Here is an 18,837-nt window from a genome sequence, read left to right on the forward strand (position 1 = left end):
GTGTGAGAGTGTGGGTGAGTGTGGATGAGTGCGTGGGTGTGAGTGTGTGTGTGTGAGAGAGTGTGACTGTGAGAGTGTGTGAGTGAATGTGTGAGAGTGTGGGTGAGTGTGGATGAGTGCCTGGGTGTGTGGGTGTAGGTGTGTGTGAGAGTGTGTAAGGGTGTGTGGGTGTGAGAGTGGGTGAGTGTGAGTGTGGGGGTGGGTGTGTTTGTGAGAGAGTGTGTGTTAGAGTGGGTGAGAGAGTGTGTGAGAGAGTGAGTGTGTGTGTGAGTGTGTGCGGCGGTACAGTCACAGAGGAAACGAAAGAGCTGGGGCGGCGGACAGCATGGCGGCTGACTGTGACCGGCTCTGGGCGATGACGAAGCCAGGCGCGGCGGCCGTTACGGAGCCACCTTCACGAAGCCGAGAAGGCCACAGAAGGAAAGAATCCGCTGCTGCTATGGGACCCAAAGGCTCCTGACTCCGCAGGAACACGGCGGCCGCTCAGCCCCAATGCTGTCACTTCACCTGGAAACCACGTGGGCCCACAGCAGGACAGGAAGTAGGGCACTGCCTCTGTCCCGTCGCTCCTCTGCCTCCCCGAGCCCCCCGCCCCAGCACGCGCTCCCACAGAGCACGGAGCCCCCGGGCATGGCTGGCAGCTCCTGCTCCCCAGGGGCCCATGGCGTGAGCGCTGCTGGGCGAGGAGGCCGCCCTGGTGGAGCCGCCAAGGCTTCCTGGGCACCCGGTCCCGCTGAGGCTGATGGCCGGGCGGTGCGCTGTCTGCCTCCTTTCCTTGTGACTGGGGGGGGACAGTGATGAGACCCTGCTCGGCATTGTTTCCACAGGGTAACAGCAAAGCCGCTCTTTGCAGAGGGATTTAAATCACCGGGCCTTCGCCCTGGCCTTTTCAGTATTCTCCAGATGTTTTTTTACGGTCTATTTTAAAACTTCCTCTCATTGTCCTGGGAAAGTGCACAAGAGCTGCGCGTAGAACGCAGTACTCCCGGCGCGACGGGTGGCACAGAAACACAGCCGATGGCTTCCGGTGCTGTGCCTCACTTCTTATTAAAAGAATTAAGAAAAATAATTTTTTTCTCCAAAGGGATTATTTTTAGCAAATAAAATATATTCCTAGTCCCCTAATAAAAAATCAAAGTAACACAAGATAAAACTAAAATGTCCTGGACTGTCCCAGTGTTCCCTTCCCCCCACCACCACTGCGGTAACTAGACTATGAGTGGGGGGGGTGTCCTTCGAATTTGTTCTATATATTTACACCTAAACATATGTACACTTTAAAACATACAGGTTTATTTAAGGAGTGTAGAAACTTTTACACAAAAATGGGATTATATTAAATATGGGTATTTTTGTGACCTTTCTTTCATGTGCCTCAGGGAGCTTTCCACAAGAGTGGTCCCCGGACCCACCGCGCAAGGCAGAGACCGCGCTAACCACTCTCCCCTCTGCCTCCGCCACAGGACTGTGCACCGCGCAGGCGGCCAAGTGGCTAACCACGACACCTGAGGCCTCCCTGCAGTGGGGGCCACCCTGTGACCCACCTGACCTACCTGGCGCGGCAGACACGGGACCACAGCTGGGGACGTGACTCTACCGCCCACTGGAAGGTGGGCGTGATGCTCTCTTGTCCTTCACGTCCAGGTGCAGGCCGCAGGTGGAGGAGGGCAACAGAAGGAACCCAGACCTCCTGAGGGGCAGCCTCCATGCCACCTGGGGGGGGGGTGTACTCTACGGGGTGGGGCTTAGGCCACCGGTGCCGTCTTGCTGTGACCGCACTGAAACTCACACTACTTTTAAATGAGTGCATGTAGTCTATGGTATTTTTTTCAGCATTTTTTCATCTTATTCAATCAAAAAGGTATTTATTAGGTGCCCACCAATACTGCCAGCTTGGCAGTGACTCACTCCTGAAAGTCTATGCTGCAGACTGGCGAGTGTCCCGGGGCGCGGGTCCTCAAACCCTGTGGTCTCAGGATGCCTGTGCCCCTTACAAACTCCTGAGGACCCCAAAGCACTTCTGTCTCTGTGGATTCCACCTATGGATGTGCTCATGTTAAAAACTAAACTTAGAATTTTAAAAATATTTATTAATTCATTCAAAATTGCATCAATACCCATCCCTTAGATAGTATCACCATGAATATATTCTCATTTAAAAATTTTCCAAAATCCATTACGTGCCAAGTTTAAGAAAGTGGATTCTGCTACTTAACCAGATATTTTAATTAGTATTATTCTGAGAATATCAGTTTTCAGAGAGGCAGAATTAAATATTCTTGATTTAAATTTAATGTAATGGAATCATTTTTGATGCTACTGACAGCATTTCAAGGTCTTGGGTTTTTCTCTTTCGCATCCGTCATCGGCTCCCTTCTGTATCCACCGGCTACAGACACCAGCAGAAAGAAGAGCAAAGTAGACAAAGTGGGAAATCACCCACTTAGGCTCCAATTAGGCTCCGACTCTGACTCCGAGGAACTCCCCACTCCCGCCAGTTCCTCCAGCTGGCTCCTTGTTCCTCCAGTCTCCCCAGGCCTCCCCAGACTAGAACATTTAGTGCACCCGGGCTGGCGCTCAGCTGTTAGGACTGGGAGTGACCTTCCCCATGGCTCACTGGCCTCCAGGCTTCCACGGGAGTGGGGCTCCCCCAGGCCAGGATCTGGACGGAGCCCGGGGGGGAGGGGTCGGAGGAGGCAGCGACACAGCCAGGGCAGAGTGAAGAGAAAGGCCTGTAAAGGGCACTGCTGGCAGTGGGCCTCGCCCTGCGCACACGGAGCCACCAGGCTGCGCACAGGAGCATTCGAGCCGGTAACTCGACAGGGTGCAGCTCGTACAAAGAGCTGCAGAATGGAGCGTGAGAGCCATCGTAAGCACGCAGAGACCAGGAAAGGCCATCTTGGGGCAGAGGGAGCGTGTCCTTCCCCAGGCAGCCCCCGGGGGAGGAGGAGCCATGAGGCCGTCCAGGCCAGTGCTGCCCCACAATCCCAAAACCAGGCCTCGGGCACAGGTGGCCAAGACTGGCTCTGGGAGAGCTGGGGGTTGAAATGTGTTTGGGGGTAGGTGAGGCACCAGCGTGTTTCCCGCTCTGCCCAGGGCAGATGCAGAGCGGCCACGCGTGGCCTTCTGGCCGCCTGCGTGCTTAATGGAGGCTCTGCCAGCAGCGCGAGGAGGGAGGTGTTAAGGTCAAGGTCAAACGGGAGCTTGCTCTGGGTTTGGATGTCTTCCAGGTGGTGGTGAGTGAATGCTGTACCATTTTTCTTGGGGACAGCTGTCCAGTCCCACGGGGGCTCCACTCCCACTGGTTTCTGCACTGTCTCCAGGGGAGCAGCGAGGCCCTGCAAGCAGGGGCAGCGTGGCCTTAGGGCGCGGCCTCTGAGCTTCACGCCTCTCCCCTACTGGCCCCTGCTCCGCCCCTGCCGCGGGGCCTGCCCCAGGGTCCCCAAAGGCTCTCCCTCTAGCAGCTCGCCACCTTTGGCCTACTTAGCACTGCTCGCCGTTTCCTTGCTCAAATCCTGGTGTGTTTTCTGTCTCCGAGCTGCAGCCCCACTGATACCTGATTCCGTGCAAAGCAAGGCACCGAAGCCACTGCTACCGAGGAGAAGAATGGGAGTAACCTGGCGTCTCTGCTACACCCCTCCGCCTTTCCCAATGGCTCTTCCCCGTCTCCCCATTTCCGTTCACTTCCCTCATCCCTCCTGGCCTGTCCTCCTCATCGCAACAAGCCTCCCGGAGGAATACCAGGAGACCAGCTCACACCCTCCGGAAGCTTGTGCCGCTCCAGCCAGGGAGGCTATGGGATTAGGCTGAGCTAATAACCAGGAGAATCCATTGAGCAAAGTAAAAAGTAACTGATAACTTTTAGAGCAAGAACCATTCACGGCTATTTTCAGATGACCAAAGGCACAACAGGCCGTACAAGCCAGTTAATGCAGGCGGCCGGACAGGCCCTGGGGCAGTCTGAGCCTCGGCACGCACTTGCACCCGAGCACTGGCAAGTTCTCTGACGCGCAGAAACCTGACCTGCCTTGTCGGTAAAATGAAAATAAAGACGCCCAGCCCCAAGAGCTCACAGACACCCGCCCCGGGTCCACGGGACACTGGTGAGCACCTGAGTGTTATGTCCGTTCTCTCCCGACACGAGAGACACCCTGACGCCACCGCGGCATGTCAGCCCAAGTCCCAACAGCCTTCTTCTCACCACAATGTGTTCAAGGTGAACAGACATCAGAAAGAAGCCCGAGGCCCTCACAAATAGAGTCGCTGACCTCTGGCAAAGGAGCAAAGGTGACACAAGGGAGCAAAGACAGCATCTTTGACAGATGGGGCTGGAGCCACAGGACGGGCCCCCCACGCAGAAAAAGAAATCCAGCCACAGACCGTCCACCTTTCACAGAAATGAACCCCAAGTGGGTCACACCCCTAAACGTGAAATAAAAAACAAGAACACTTGAAGATGACACAGGAGAAAAGCTGGATAACCCTGGGCTTGGTGAGGCCTTTTCAGATACAACACTGAAGGCTCCGTCCACAAGACAGAGAACCTGTCAGCTGGACTTCACTGAAACTAAAAAGTTCTGCTCTGAGAAAGACCACGTCAAGAGAGTAAGACAAGCCACAGGTGCAAGCATATGACAGGGAAGCTCACAGAAGGGGGTCAGCATGCTATGTCATCAAAGAACTGCAAATTACAGTAGTATCGAGACCCCAGGCACACCATGAGCACGGCCGAGTCCCGGACGGCGACCCCGGCACCTGCCGGCGAGGAGGCGGAGCCACGGGAGCGCCCCGCCACGGCGCTGGGAACCCGGAAGAGGTTTGTCGGTTTCCTACAAAACCGAACACTTACCATGCGAGGCAGCAACGGGGCCGCGCGGCATTTACCCCAAGGAGCTGAAACGCACGTCCACACACAAACCCGCACGCAGATGTTAGCAGCACCTTTACTCATAATTCCCCGAACTCAGAAGTGACCAAGACGCCCTTAGCAGGGGACAGATAAACACACCGTGGTCCCTCCAGACGGCGGGATATTATTCAGCACAAACCAGAAACGCGCGCTCGAGCCACGAAGAGACCTGGCGGCACGTGGATGCGCAGGACTGCGGGAAAGGAGCCCGTCGGGAAGGCTGTGCGCTGTGTGAGTCCGTCTACGGCACATTCTGGAAAAGGCAGAACGAGGGACACACGGACATCAGTGAGCACCAGGGGCCGGGGTCGGGCAGGGAGGACCAGGTGGAGCACGAGGGTGTTTGGGGCGGCGACGCGACTCTGTGAAGCCGCATGGGTGACGCCTGTCATGACGCATTTGTCCAAACCCACGATGCGCCACACCGACACTGACCTAGACGTGACCCGGGGACTTTGGGGGATGATGACGTGTCCGTGCAGTCCCTTGGTGGGGATGGGGACAGTGGGGGAGGCTGCGCATGTGTGAGGGCGGAGGGTACGTGGGGAATCTCTGCACCTTCTCAGTGTTATTATAAACCTGAAACTGCTCTAAAAAAATTAAATCTTTAATAGAAAGAAGAAATCCAAGGTCTGAATCATGACCTTGCTTAATCCTCACTGTTAAAGCTCAAACCTTCGCCCCCCGAGGACCGGCTGCCTCGCCTGCAGAACAGGGGCCATGGCACCCCGCCTCACAGGTGCCCCGAGGTCAGAACCCAGGGTGGGGGGCAGTCTCAGCGGAGCGCCCGGCAGCACGCAGACGCAGCTTCCACGTCACCCGAGAGCCCGCGAGGGCGCACACCTGATCACAGAGAGCCGCACGAACACCCCTTCGTACCAGCAGCACCACTCTTCACTTCCACACCAGCAGGGAGACGCATTTGTAGGACGTGTTCAGAGGGACGGTGAGTCTTCCCATGTCACATAACGTTAACATTTACTGTGGTCTGGGCCTTCCCTCCGCAGCCCACCCCATCCGACAGGGAAGTGGGGTGGGGAGGCTCAGGTGCGGGGTGCTACCCTGCCTGGTGGGGGTGGACGGGAAGGAGGGGGGCAGGGGCCGCCGCCCTGAGAACGCAGGCCACGTGCGGCTCAGCCGAGGGACAAGAGAAAGGGTGTGCATGACGGCAGAGCGGTTTAGGAACTGGGCCGAAAACCCACAACGGTTCGTAAAGACAAAAACCTACCTTAGACACATCGAAACGGGACCATGGCCGTGGGGGAGGGAAAGCCTTCCCTCCATCTCAAACTGTTCTTTAATGTGCGGTACACTGAAAACTACTAGGATGGGAAGAGTACGGGCGTGACCAGAATATTGGCTGAGCAGCCCCCCAGCTCTCCTGCATCCCCGACCTGCCCTCCCCAGCCAGCAGCCTTCAGGGGGTTTTACGGTGAGACTCGCAGCTGCCGAGAACAAAAACGTGAACACACACAGAAAAGGTACTTTAAAATCATGAACGTCCTCTGCAGAAAGTCCCTCGGAAACAACCCGAGCCAGGTGCCACTCCATCTCTCCCCGGGTCATTCACACAGCGCCTGCCACACAGCGGCTCAGCCTGTCCCTCCGGCGCCGCTGGGCACCCCTCTGCTGAGCCACGTCCTGCACGCTGATGCCCGCCCTCGTGCTCCAAACTGAGCTCCAGGGGGGGAAGGCAAAGGCCCCAAAGGATACGGACGGTGCTCAGGGCACTGCGCCAGGCGTGGTCCCCCACCGTTTGGCACGCATCTGCGGCGAGCAGGGGGCGCGAGCCACCAGCCCACTGCTGAGTCTGGTGGGCATTTTTCCCTAGCAGGGTTTTTCAGATGAAGGAAACACAGCAAGGAGCCACACCCTGGGAAGCTCCCTGTCCTGAAGTCAACAGTCTCTGTGCTTCAGGAATTTTCTCTCCTCAAAAGGGCGTGCTGACATGGGCTGCGAAGGGACCCGGGGACAGGACCCTCCCAGGCACCCTCCGTGTGAAAGGGCAGGAGGGCGGATGGCCTCAGCCCGGCTGTGAGAAGTGACGTCCCTCCCATCATCACCAGCCCCGCCCAGACGTCCCGCCCAGCACCCACAGGAGGGCAGGCAGCACGCAGAGCCTACGGCACATAAGCGAAAGACGTCCTGCGATGGCCAACAGAGGTGCAAGGGCAGCAGGGGAAGCCGGGACTGGACACCTGTCTGTTTACAAGCACCGTCCCACTGGGGATGGACTGAGCTACGGTATCAAGGGCATGTTTACTGAGCCACACCTAACAGGCTTACCTTTTTGTCTTCCTTAGTCTTCCTAACTTGTCGATGGGGACCAAAAATGTTTGGCATCCCAAAAGCCTTCCTGGACCAGTCCCTCTTCTGGGTGCTCAGCGGGGGTTGCGCCACGCTGCCCTCCACCCTGTAGCGGTCGGCAGGGATCTTGCTCATGGGAGGGGGCAGCGTGCCACAGTTGACACTGGACCACCCATCAGTGGAGTCTGTGTATGACTCCTGGTCGCTGGCGTGTCCGCACTGCCACTCCTGCAGGACGTGGACCGGAAGCCACCGCTGGCCAAAACCACCGCCATGGCCAGCAGCGCCCCTCTTGGAAGGAGGGACCGAGCTCCGCAAGGAGGCCGGGGGAACCTCCGCGTGAGAAGCGGGTCCCAAGTGCTTACTGAAGTCCCGGCACCTGTCAGCCTGTGGAGCGGCCTCAAACGGGGGCCCTCCCTCGGGGTCGTGGCAGAAGGCCCCATTCCAGGGGGCGCCCCAGGGCTGGGAGCCCCTCCCGCCCGCACCCTCCCAGCCACCGTTGCTGGGACCGTGCCTGCTCGAGCTGGCACCCAGGTCAACCACAATCACTCGGCTGCTTCTCTCCTCCTGGTGGAAATTCCCAATGCCGCTGTCGCTGTTGCTGCTGGTGCTGGTGTTCTGGTGGGCGTCCGCATCCCCGTCCACAAAGGCCCGGGCCCGCACCCCCTCGATCAGCTCGCCCATGTCTCTGTACAGCACGGAGATGAACTGGAGGACAGGGAGAGAGGACGCCGGGAACTCGAGGCAACCGTTGGTGTCGGGGTCGGCCGTGCACTCGAACCCAAACCGCCGAGCGATGCCCTGATGGATTTTGTGATTGAACAAGTCTGGATCCACCATGAACACGTGGCAGGACGTCCGCAAGGCGCCCTCCTCCTCCTGCGCCAGGCTCCCATCGTCGCTGCTCTGCATGGTCACGAGCCCAAAGAGCCTCCTGTCATCTGGGCACACGGCGCTGAAGGCCAGCTTCTCAGCCGGGTACTCGGCCAGGATGGCGGCCTGCTCCGTGCAGAGCTGCACGCGGTCGTGCAGGACCCGCATCGTCACCAGAGAGTGGATTTTCTGCTCGGCCCGCAAGCGCCGCAGGCAGCCACGGATGGCCTGCAGACTGTCCGACTCCAGGTTGCAGCTTGTGGAAGGAAGTTCGATGGAACCTAAGTAGCCCACGACCATGGCAACGTTCAAAATACTTGCGTCTAACACAAAATCGTCATGATTCTCGGGTCCGACACTGAAAACTGAATCGTCAGTAATAACTCTTGGTATTTCCTCCCTAGAAAGCAGGCTGGGATTCGGATAACTTATACTTTCACGTCCAAGGTCAAATCGCGCAGCGGCTGACTCTGAGAGGGATCTTTGCTTCAATTTCAAGGGCTCTGAACTGCCTGCACGAAGACTAGGATTTTCAAAAATCATACTGAAAATCCCACCAGACTGCACCTCTTCGACGACCCTCTCCGCCCGGTTGATACCTAAGGCTTTGGAATCAAGCTTGGGCTTCAGCCAGGCTTTTCCTTCATAAAATCCAACCTCTTCATCACTGGAACAGGACTCTACATGGCCGACGCCTTCGCCAATCACCATGTGCAGGACGCCAGAACATTTCCCAATTAATTTCACTACGTCCTCGTGGGACGCCTTCTTCACGTTGATTTCATTAACCGCGAATATCTGATCGCCAGCACGGAGGCCCACAAAATCTGCGGGGCTCCCTCTCATGACACAGCTGAGCACACAAGGCGCCTGGCCAGAAAGGGTGAATCCGTACCCCGCTCGTCCTCTGGCCACCTCCACACTCCTCATGCGAGGGGGCGCTGGCCCATGAAGCGGGCGCTCCACTGCGTCCCCTGCTCTATACATCTCGGTGAGCTCGCAGGGCCAAGGGCATCGTTCTCACTGCAGGGCAGCCATCGTGCAGGGAAGGCTGGACGCTACCACACTTCTTGAAATAACGCCCTAAGGAAGAAAATAAATAGCTTGTTATTAAAGAGCCCACATTTCTATTGTGTATGCACAGTACCAAAACATCAGGAGAGAACTCATTACAGGAATGACAGAAAGCGTCTCTGGTTACTACGTAAATGTCCAAGCGAAGGAGAAGCAGTAGCTAGATACAGTCAACCCTAAAGTCAGGCTAAGAAACGTCCCTCCAGACTAGACTGTGTTTCCCACAACTGACGCCCTTTCCAACACTGATGTGAGGCTAATCCCCCCTTAGGTTGGAAGAATCTGGAAATGTGGCAGAACCTGGACTGTTTCGCCTGCCTCTTCCTGCCTCTCTGGGTGGAAAGGGAAGACCCCTCGAGACCCTTACCATTCAGTGTGGTCCAAGGGACCAGCGGCCCGGCGGCAGGAACGGCCGCGACGCGGACTCTCACGCTGCTCCGCAGACCCAGCGTATCGCAGTCCACACTTTAACCCAAGAGGCAGAGGCAGAGCGAGAAGCAGGGCCGGCCACAGGCTTGGGGAGAAAGGCGCCCATCTGATCACAAACCCCTCCATCACAAGGAGCTCTCTGTCAGGAAAGAGTCAGCTTATACCCTCTCACATTTCACCACCTCCCTCAATTAATGCCTTCTGAGCAAGGCACCATGTGGGGAAAATGCATGCGTCTGAAACTGCCTCAGTCAACTACAGAGGCCACCGGATAGAACAGATAAAACCACCAAAAAGAGCAAAAGAATAGGATACTTCATTGTTTCAGGGGATGACTTCATCAGTAAAAGTACTGGTTGTCATCAACCTGTGTCAGGGTCCCAGGACCATCCCAGGTTCGATGATTCACTAGGAGGACACACAGGATGCAGCATATAATCGTGCTCATGGCCGCTGGCATTTTCCCCAGTGAACACAGACAAAGCAAAATCAGTAAAGGGAAAAGGTACGGGGTGGGGGGGGGGTGTTGGGGGGACGAAGGGCAGAGGAAGCAGGTGCCAGCTTCCAGCATCCTCTCTCTCCCGGGGAGTCAGGTGGGACTCGCTCTGTTCCCAGCAGCACATTGTGACAACACGTGTGGGGTCTTGTCTGCTGGGGAAGCTCCTTAGAGACACGGAGCTGGCCTCTCGCTGGGGCTGGTCCCGCAGGCGCCTCTCCCTGGCTCGGCCCAAACTGCAGGCCCCCAGGAGGAAGGGGTGTCAGCACCGACCACAGCACTGGCGCGGACAGGGAGGCACCGCTGAGGAGCCGGGAACGCTCCTGATGGCCAGGAGCCCAGATGCCCGCCCCGGGCCAGTGCTGCGCGGGCCTCTCAGAGGACAGCGTGGGCCCCAGGCGGAGCTCCTGCTGCACAAAGCCCTTCAAAGATCACTTTAAAAAACAGTATAGTAAACCATATTGTGAAGACCTAAAATATTATAGAGATCATGTTTTTTAAGGAGTGCATGTTTTTTAAGTAATTGTTTTAAAGCTGTTAGGAGAAATTCTTCATCTTGGGAAAGGTTCGCGGTAACAGCATAATCCCAAGTGCTGCACAACCACACACGAGGGAAGGAACTGGAGGGACAGAAGGCCGCGCTCCGGGGTGACCCCGCCGGCAGACACAGGGACACAGAGGACATGGCATGCAGGGCGTGGGTCTGAATAAAGCCATCCCGATAGTAAGAGCGATAAAAGAACTACCGCACCATTGAGTACCTCTGCTGATACATGAGTCATGGAAGCATCATGACTGGACATTTAACTATTTGATATTCATCATTAAAAATATGTTTATTAAAGTTGGCCAGGAAGAGCGTTTGCGGGTCTCCTCACTGGGGCTCTTCCAGGCTGAATGGTGCTCCCCCCCAAATATGCCTCCCCCCGGCCCCCCCAGGGAACTGGGAAGTAGCCTCACGGCCATGGTCAGCTGCAGGCTCCTGACACGGGAGGGTATCCTAGATGATCCGGGCAGGCCCTGGGGACTGGAAGGAGGGCCAGAGTCAGAGAGAAGCAGAGATCAGAGTGGCAGGCTGTGAAGGGAGAGGAAGGGCCACAGAGCTCACCAACAGGGCATTTCTAGAAGCCACAAAAAGCGAGGAAACGGACCACCCCTGGGGCCTCCGTGACTGTGGCAGGTGAGGCTGACTTTGTACTTGCCACCCCCGGAGCCGTGAGAGAATAGAGCTGTGTTGTTCTAACCCTCTAGCTCGTGGTGACTGCCCCTGCAGACAGAAACTCATGCCAGGGGAATTGCCCTACTGGTGGGGAGGTGCAGGAAACAGCACACCGAGGCTGCTGCTGCGCCTGCCCTTGCCTGCCGTCACTGTGAACCCTCCCAGGACTGAGGTCGCGAGGCCCTGTGGCGCTCCTCCAGTGACAGAAGACTGCCTGGCTGTCTCCACCAAACAGCAGGTGCCACCTCTGTGAAAAAAAGAATTTCCCAATTTTATATACAGAATTATTCTGTAATTCATCCAAACACCAGAGTCCTTGCACTGCACAATATAACACCGAGTAACAGTCTTCTATGTGGCTTACCCAAATATTTCTATTAGACTCTTACTGTCACATTCCTGAGCCAGACAACAGCAGAAGCACTGGCAGTGGGGGGCCTTACAGGGTGCTCAGTACTCGGTACTCAGTACACAGTGCTCAGTACTCAGTACATGGTGCTCAGTACACAGTGCTCAGTATTTGGTATGTGGTGCTCAGTACACGGTGCTCAGTACTTGGTACATGGTGCTCAGTACTTGGTACATGGTGCTCAGTACACAGTACTCAGTGCTTGGTACTCAGTACACAGTGCTCGTGACTCAGTACGTGGTGCTCAGTATGGGCCAGGGCTGTTCTCAGGACTTTACATGTGGTAACACGTGTGTCAACAAGCAATGCTGCTAACGAGGTGGGTACGATTATTCGCATTTTGCAGACACAGAGGTAACTTGTCAAGGCTGCCCGGGTAACGGGTGTCACAGGTGGATTGGAAGCCAGCTCCCTCTATCTCCACACAGAGGGGTCCCCAGAGGAAGCAGAGACAGCCTGGGGCTGAGACAGCAGGCACTGTCCCCCTCCACAGTCCCGCCCACAGCCCAGGGGCCTGGTGGCACTGTGCCACCCTCTCTGACTGGGACCCCCCCCCCAGCAGGCCCTGCCCTCTCCCCCTCCCCCAAAGCCATCGTGTCTGGGCGCTACCTCCAGCCACCACCCGGGCAATGCCAGGGCACCAAACACCCACCAGGCACCACCTCCCCCCAACTGCCCCTTGGGGACACCCACGGAAGACCTGACACAGCCCCCATGCAGCCACATGCACCAGGATGCACGCTGACCATCCCTGCGTCCCGGCCTCACCCCATCTGAGCCATTCTAGCAGCCCGCCACCTGACCTCGGAGAAGCTCTCCCCAGTCCAGGACAATCCCGCTCCCCCTCAAACTAAACCGACCTGGGACCTGCCCCCCCCCACACGGCAGGTCCCCAAAATGCCAGAGGACAAGCTGGTGGGTTCTTGGCTCACCAGCTCACCAAGGCCACTTCCGGGCCATGTACAGCCACGAACAACCCATGCTCCCACTGGGCTTTCATCCTTGAAGGGCGCTCCCACTGCTCTCGATCTGACCCACCGCCCACCCGACATCTGACACTATTTACTGGCCATTCAATGGTGGCACCAGGCTGGACTGTGCGTGCCACTTGGCCAAGCACAGGGCTGCCACTTGAGGGAACAGACCCTCCCTTGGAAGACCCCACAGCTCAGGGCCAAGGACACTGGCAGGCTACACATCTGCACCCCTGTTGCTCCATGAGTGGCTCCCAAGGAACCCAAGGGGCACAGTGCGCCCCGTGGGGACCCTCCACTGCTCGCGGTCCCCACCCGCTGGGCTCCACAAAATGGCGCCGCCAGCTCCCCCAACCCAGGCGAGAACCCCTTCTCTATGCCCGGTCCCTTCTCCTTCGAGACCCATTTCCTCTCTCGACTGCAAAGCCCTCCCCTCGTGAGTAACGCCAAGGCCAACAGGCAGCGGAGAACTCTCACTGCAGCTACAAACCTGTTTCCCATACTCTCTCGGCCACCCAGCACCCCACTCGGCCCGCCAAACACAGCTTTTGCTGGAAGCGCCTCCCACTCCTGTCCCTCCTCCCTTCCCCTCTCTCCCTCCTCTGGCCCTCACTTCCACCTAAGCCCACCCCATCCTTCTGTGCACCCAGGCATCACCTTGGTTATCCCCTCTGCCTCCATCACCCATGGCACACCTTCCCCTGCTCCAGGCTGTACCCCACCCCGCCCTACCCCCCACTTCCAGGCCACCAGACATGCCACCCCCAGTCTTCTCTGTCCCTCCACCTCCTCACCCCAAAAGCCTTATCCTCCTCACTCCAGCCACCCGCTCTCAACGTCACCTGTGTCCCAACTCCTCCTCTCTGACCATGGCTTGACCCATGCTCCCTGGTAATCCCCGCCCTTCTCCCCCGGTCTTCAGTCCACCAGGCAAGAGCCCAGCCATGTTCTTGTCCACCCCCATGTCCTCTGTGCCCACTGGGGACACCCTGCCCCATAGGATCTCATGGTGGTCTTTCTCCATAGCACACACTGTGGGGCCAAAGTCACGCTTCTCAGCCCCTGAAGGGCTCTGCTCCACCCACGACTGCCCCAAACCCACCTCGGTCTTCTGACCCCTTCTCACTCTCCTTTGTAGAGAACAGACACAGCCCACCGGCCCAACGGCCATGTGGCCGGCGTGCACTTTTCCTACTTCCGGCCAGCTTCTCCACCCGGAGCCTTCAACGCCGTGCCCACCACTCTCGGAGGTTGCCACTGCCTGTCACCCTCTCCCTGCTAGGACACCGCTCCCTCTCGAGTGGACCATCCCACTGCTTTTTAATATGCAAGCGTCTCTGAATTGAAAAGGAGAAAAAGCTCTCACTTGACTCATCTTCCCAGAGCTGCGCTCCTCCCTCACCAGCTTCTCCAAGGCTTACCCATGCTGGGGTCCCCACGACCCATCTCCTGCCCTCACCCGCCTTCTCCAAACTGGCCTCTAGCCCCTCCTGCCTGCAAGCCGTCCCACCTGGCTACCAACAGCCCCACGGAGCTGCGTCCACAGACACTTTTCAACCTTCCTCCCTGACTTCTCAGCAAACTCCACACACCACGCCTCCGCCTCCCGGAGCCTCAGTGGGTGGGGGTCCCGAGTGTGGGGGTCCCACGCTCTCTGCCCCAAGCGACCAGACTCAAGGCAGGGGTCCCCACATGCTGATCTCCCACCCGTCCTCTCCTGAAGGTTCAGGGGCACCTCAGACTCAACAGTCACAACAAACGCTTCCCCAAAGCTGCCTCTCTCTCAGCGACAGGCCCGCCACCTCCCAGACACATGGGCAGGGGCCGACACAAGCAGGGGCTCCCAGAGAGACTCCCCAAATCCTAACCAGGACGTGCAGACATTCACAAAGAGGCGGCCCCAAGAAAAGGCTATCATGAACAAGGAACGCTCATGCGAACAGAGTCCACAAGACCCCAGACCACACGGGGCGGCCTCCGGGGTAGACGGAGCGGGAGACGGGAAGGGTGCAGAAGCGCTAAGCCACCAAGGCGGTCTGCCCGGAGCTGCCGAGGTGAGACGTGCGGATGGAGGGGAAGAAAACACGTGGATAATTCAGTGACAATCTCACTGCTCATCTGTCACTACCTCCCCCACAGAAGGCAGCCAGAAACGGTCCCCAAATCTGTAGGATGCATTCGGGTCGTATGACTTAAATTACACCACATCTGGGACACACACCAGTCTCTTTGAAGAACCTGGAGGCAGCCGGGACAGAAGCCGGACGGAAGCACTTGGTGGGATATCTGGCCTTGTTTGATGTTAGAAAAAAGTGGAAAAGGAGGATTGAGAGAAAGAAACTGGAAGAAAGAGCAGAGGGGTCCTGCAGCCACTAGAGCAAAGGGGACACTCCCCAGCCCTACCCCTGTGCTCAGGGGACAGGCCACTTGCTCAAGCCCCACGGACAAAGAAAAACACAGCAGTTTCATTACAAGCCCCAAACCACGGTCATGCCGAATCTCAGGGAGTAGTTTGCAACCAGCCTGCTTCTGCAGGAGCAATGAGTTACCACAGCCCCAGTAACACAGCTCCAGTGATGGTAGGCGTGGAGAGGATGGATGGGGGATGGATGGATGGGGGAGAGTTGGGGGATGGATGGATGGATGGATGGATGGGGGATGGATGGATGGGGGATGGATGGATGGGTGGATGAGTGAGGGATGGACAGATGAGTGGGGGGGTTGAATGGATAGATTAACTGTGGATGGATGGATGGATGGATGGATGGGGGATGGATGGATGGGGGATGGATGGATGGGGGACAGATGGATGGGTGGATGAGTGAGGGATGGACAGATGAGTGGGGGGGTTGAATGGATAGATTAACTGAATTCATTAGTGATAGTCAATGTTTGCACAATAAAACCTGGTTGGTGGGTTGGTCCAAAAACTAATGGTCCCTTTCCCCAAACTACAGAAAAACAAGAATCTTTAAAAACAAAGAGCTCGCCAAATGCTGAACAGGGTAAGTGTAAAAAGTCCCATCAAACTTTTAGAGAGAGGAGACAGGTCTTGTACAAAGGAACAGAATTTGCCCGAGAACACGTGAGAACAGCAGGGCCCAGCCTGGGAGGCTCTGCAGCTCCCACCTGATGGTGAAGAACAAGCACTTGAGGGTGAGCAGATGGCAAACAGGTGCAGGGGGCGGCAGACAGGTGTGGCAGACAGGTGCAGGGCCCCCCCCCCCCGCGGTCCCAGCAGGGTTCCAGTGGCCACGCCCACAGGGCCCCGCAGCCCGCCTGCGCTCCCCGGGGCAGCTGGTCCCTCTGGTACTGGCGCGAGTCAGCGATGATGTTAATCCCGCACCCCCAAGACTTCAAACCCGTGGCAGCTCCAAAAGGTAAGTGGGGCCCAAGTAGCGTGTCTGTCTTAGCACGTTAGCATGCCGGTCATCGGAGAGCAAGGGAGGCATGGAAGTGAGGCATTCGCTCTGTGTCTGAGTCTGTCCCGTGGCCACTACTGTCACAATGAGCTGGACACCCCTGATCTGGAGGCCGTCCCCCTGCTACCGTTTGTCTGGTCCACGCATGATGCAAGCTCTAGCCGGTGTGGGGCTACTTGGAGGGGCGGGCACAGACCGCACTCGTCCAAACCAGCCAGACAGGTAGGTGAGCGGCGGGCGATGCTCCCAGAACAGCCCTCTGGGATCTGTGGCGTGTCCTGAACATGAAGACTCCGATAAACACTGACAATGCGTAAACAAGCCCCAGACATCCTAGAAGGGTGAGCTGAAGCCTCAAATAGACCAGGCAAAGAAAATTTCCCATGCTCTCCATAAAAGACTTCTTGGACTTTGGGACCAAAGAAGGAAATTCTTTTAAAAGGACTGCTGGACGGGCAGCACCTGCGTATGTAGAATTTTACACTCTTCCCCTAAATACCAGAGGCACTAAAACAGCTCTGCTAACACAAAAGAGTGAGCTGATGTGTGTCCACATCCATTTCACAAACACTTAGGAGCACCTTCTCTGTGCAGGCACTGTTCTAGAAAGAGGGAACAGAGACAACAGGGCCCACCCAGGGGAGCCCGTCCAGGGGAGCCCACCCAGGGGAGCCTGTCCAAGGGAGCCCGTCCTGGGGGAGCCTGTACTGGGGGAGCCCATCCAGGGGAGCCCATCCTGGGGAGCCCGTACTGGGGGAGTCTGCCTTCTGGCCGCCCAGCAGGAGCTAAGACAGAGTCCAGCAGTCTGTTCCAGTCAGGGCTCTTGGACTGTGGAACTGGACCTTAAAGGACCAGACTGCCATTCCTGTGACCTTGGTCAAGTGACAACCTTGCTCATGTGTACGGCAGAGACGCCAGAGCCACTGGCTGAGGCTGCGTCTGACGAACTCATGCACGAGAAGGGGGCCTGCCCCGGCTTCCCCTTCCACCCTTGCCAGCACTCCCACGCCCGTCTGAGGAACCACAGGACCCGGGAGACCACACAGGACCCCACACGGTTCCCCAGGGCAAGAATGTGCTGGCTCTCACGCCTTGTCACCAGCACCAAGCTCACAGTGCCCTCCCCTTTGGAACACCCCTTCCCAGACCACCCCCTGTCCACAGGGCCCATCACAGGCCCAGGTCCATCCACTCGCTCCCCTCCCTGACCCACGCGTGACACGTGGCTATGCGGGCGGGATCTGTGTTCACACCGACGGGCCCCCTGGAGTGGAAGGCATTCAGTAAGCACCCGCGGAGCCACTAAATGTGGCAGAAACGGTCTTCGCTTTTTCTAAGTGTTAGTATTCAATCATTCTTGTTCATAGCATCTAAAATTTCGAAAAAGAGCAAACATGACTTTTGTAATGAGAAAAAAATAAAGGTTAACTGAAGCATGTGATGAGTTTTACGTGTCATTCTTCGTTGTATAAAAGCGACGGTGGACTTCTCTCTCCAGACCCACATCCATCCCGCCTACCACCGGCCCGGCAAGGACGCGATGGTGGAGACCCGTGCCCTGTGGTCTGCCCCCACCCCGCCAGCTCCCACGCAGGAGACTGTGCCAGAAGGGCAACGGGGCCGGGCAAGAGTGGGGTGCACCCCAGTGAGCAGAGCAAGTCACGGCGAGGGCTGCAGGTGCAGCGCCAGGCAAGCGGCCACAGACCGTGGAGCTTGACGCACGGGGGAGGAGCAGAGGCCATCGTGCTCCCCCCCCACCCCGCCTCCCGTCAGTCAGCAAGAGCCTGAGCAATACCAACTCAGAAAAGAGGAAAGGGATGAAAGGAACCAAACATCAGGTTTCTGACGGGGCGCCTGGGTGGCTCAGTCGGTTAAGCGTCTGACTCTCGATCTCAGCTCAGGTCATGATCTCAGGGGCGTGAGTTCAAGCCCTGTGCTGGGTTCCACACTGGGCATGGAGCCTACTTGGAAAGGAAGGAAAGGGAGAAAGAAAGAAACAAAGGAAGAAAGAAAGAAACCTGACAGAAAGCCACTCTGGAATGTTTCTGAGTTCTCTGAGGTGAAGCTAGGATCCACCCCCATTCCCTCTTCCCAGACCCCATGGCGCCTCTACCCTAAACCCAACTCCTCCAACGAGGGTTGTCAGCCTAACTGCCCCGATCAGCAGGCAAAAGACGCAGCCTCTCACCCAGCCAAGTCCCAACGCAAAGGCAAGCAGGGCGGCCACAGGCTGGGCTGGGGTCGGGCAACCAGGACCACGTGCTGCCCCACGTGCTAGCGTCTCGCTCCTAATAACCAGGGCAGACGCGAGGAGAAGTCACTCCCAAAGAATTACAGAGAGACCGCTTTTGTCCTCGCATCCCGCTCACTCGCTCTGAGGGAAGGCAGCTGCCGGCAGCCCCGTGGCAACAATGTCTCTGGCCAACAGCCGGCAAGGTCGCGAGGCCTGCCAGCAGCCACGTTAGGTCTTCGGAGGCCACCGCCCCCGCGTGAGTGAGCCTGAAAGCAGACCCACCCCACGGCAGCCCGGCCAACACTTTGACCACAACCTTGGGTGAGACCTGGGACAGAGAACCCCACGGAGCCTCAGGTGCCTGACCCGGGAAACCGAGAGAGCACACACGTCGGTTGCTGTAAGCTGCCGTGTTCGGGGGACTCTTCACTAGGCAGCAGTCGGTGACCTGCACCCCACATAATGCACACTTGTTATCACGGCTGCTATAAA

General features: G+C 57.4%; 1 protein-coding gene across 2 annotated transcripts in view; it reads right to left on the reverse strand.

The window, feature by feature from the left end:
• RGS12 (regulator of G protein signaling 12) overlaps window positions 1–9,159 on the reverse strand; it is a 92,374-nt gene extending 83,215 nt beyond the window's left edge. For both annotated transcript variants that reach the window (XM_040625275.1, XM_040625276.1), the window contains exon 1: window positions 7,196–9,159. In XM_040625275.1, the coding sequence (XP_040481209.1) occupies window positions 7,196–9,076 (1,881 nt within the window). In that variant the 5' untranslated portion in view covers window positions 9,077–9,159. The remainder of the gene's footprint in view (window positions 1–7,195) is intronic.
• Between the last annotated feature and the right edge of the window lie 9,678 nt (window positions 9,160–18,837).

Source organism: Ursus maritimus, unplaced genomic scaffold, assembly GCF_017311325.1.
Source record: "Ursus maritimus isolate PB19 unplaced genomic scaffold, ASM1731132v1 scaffold_8, whole genome shotgun sequence".
NCBI classification, from domain to species: Eukaryota; Metazoa; Chordata; class Mammalia; order Carnivora; family Ursidae; genus Ursus; species Ursus maritimus.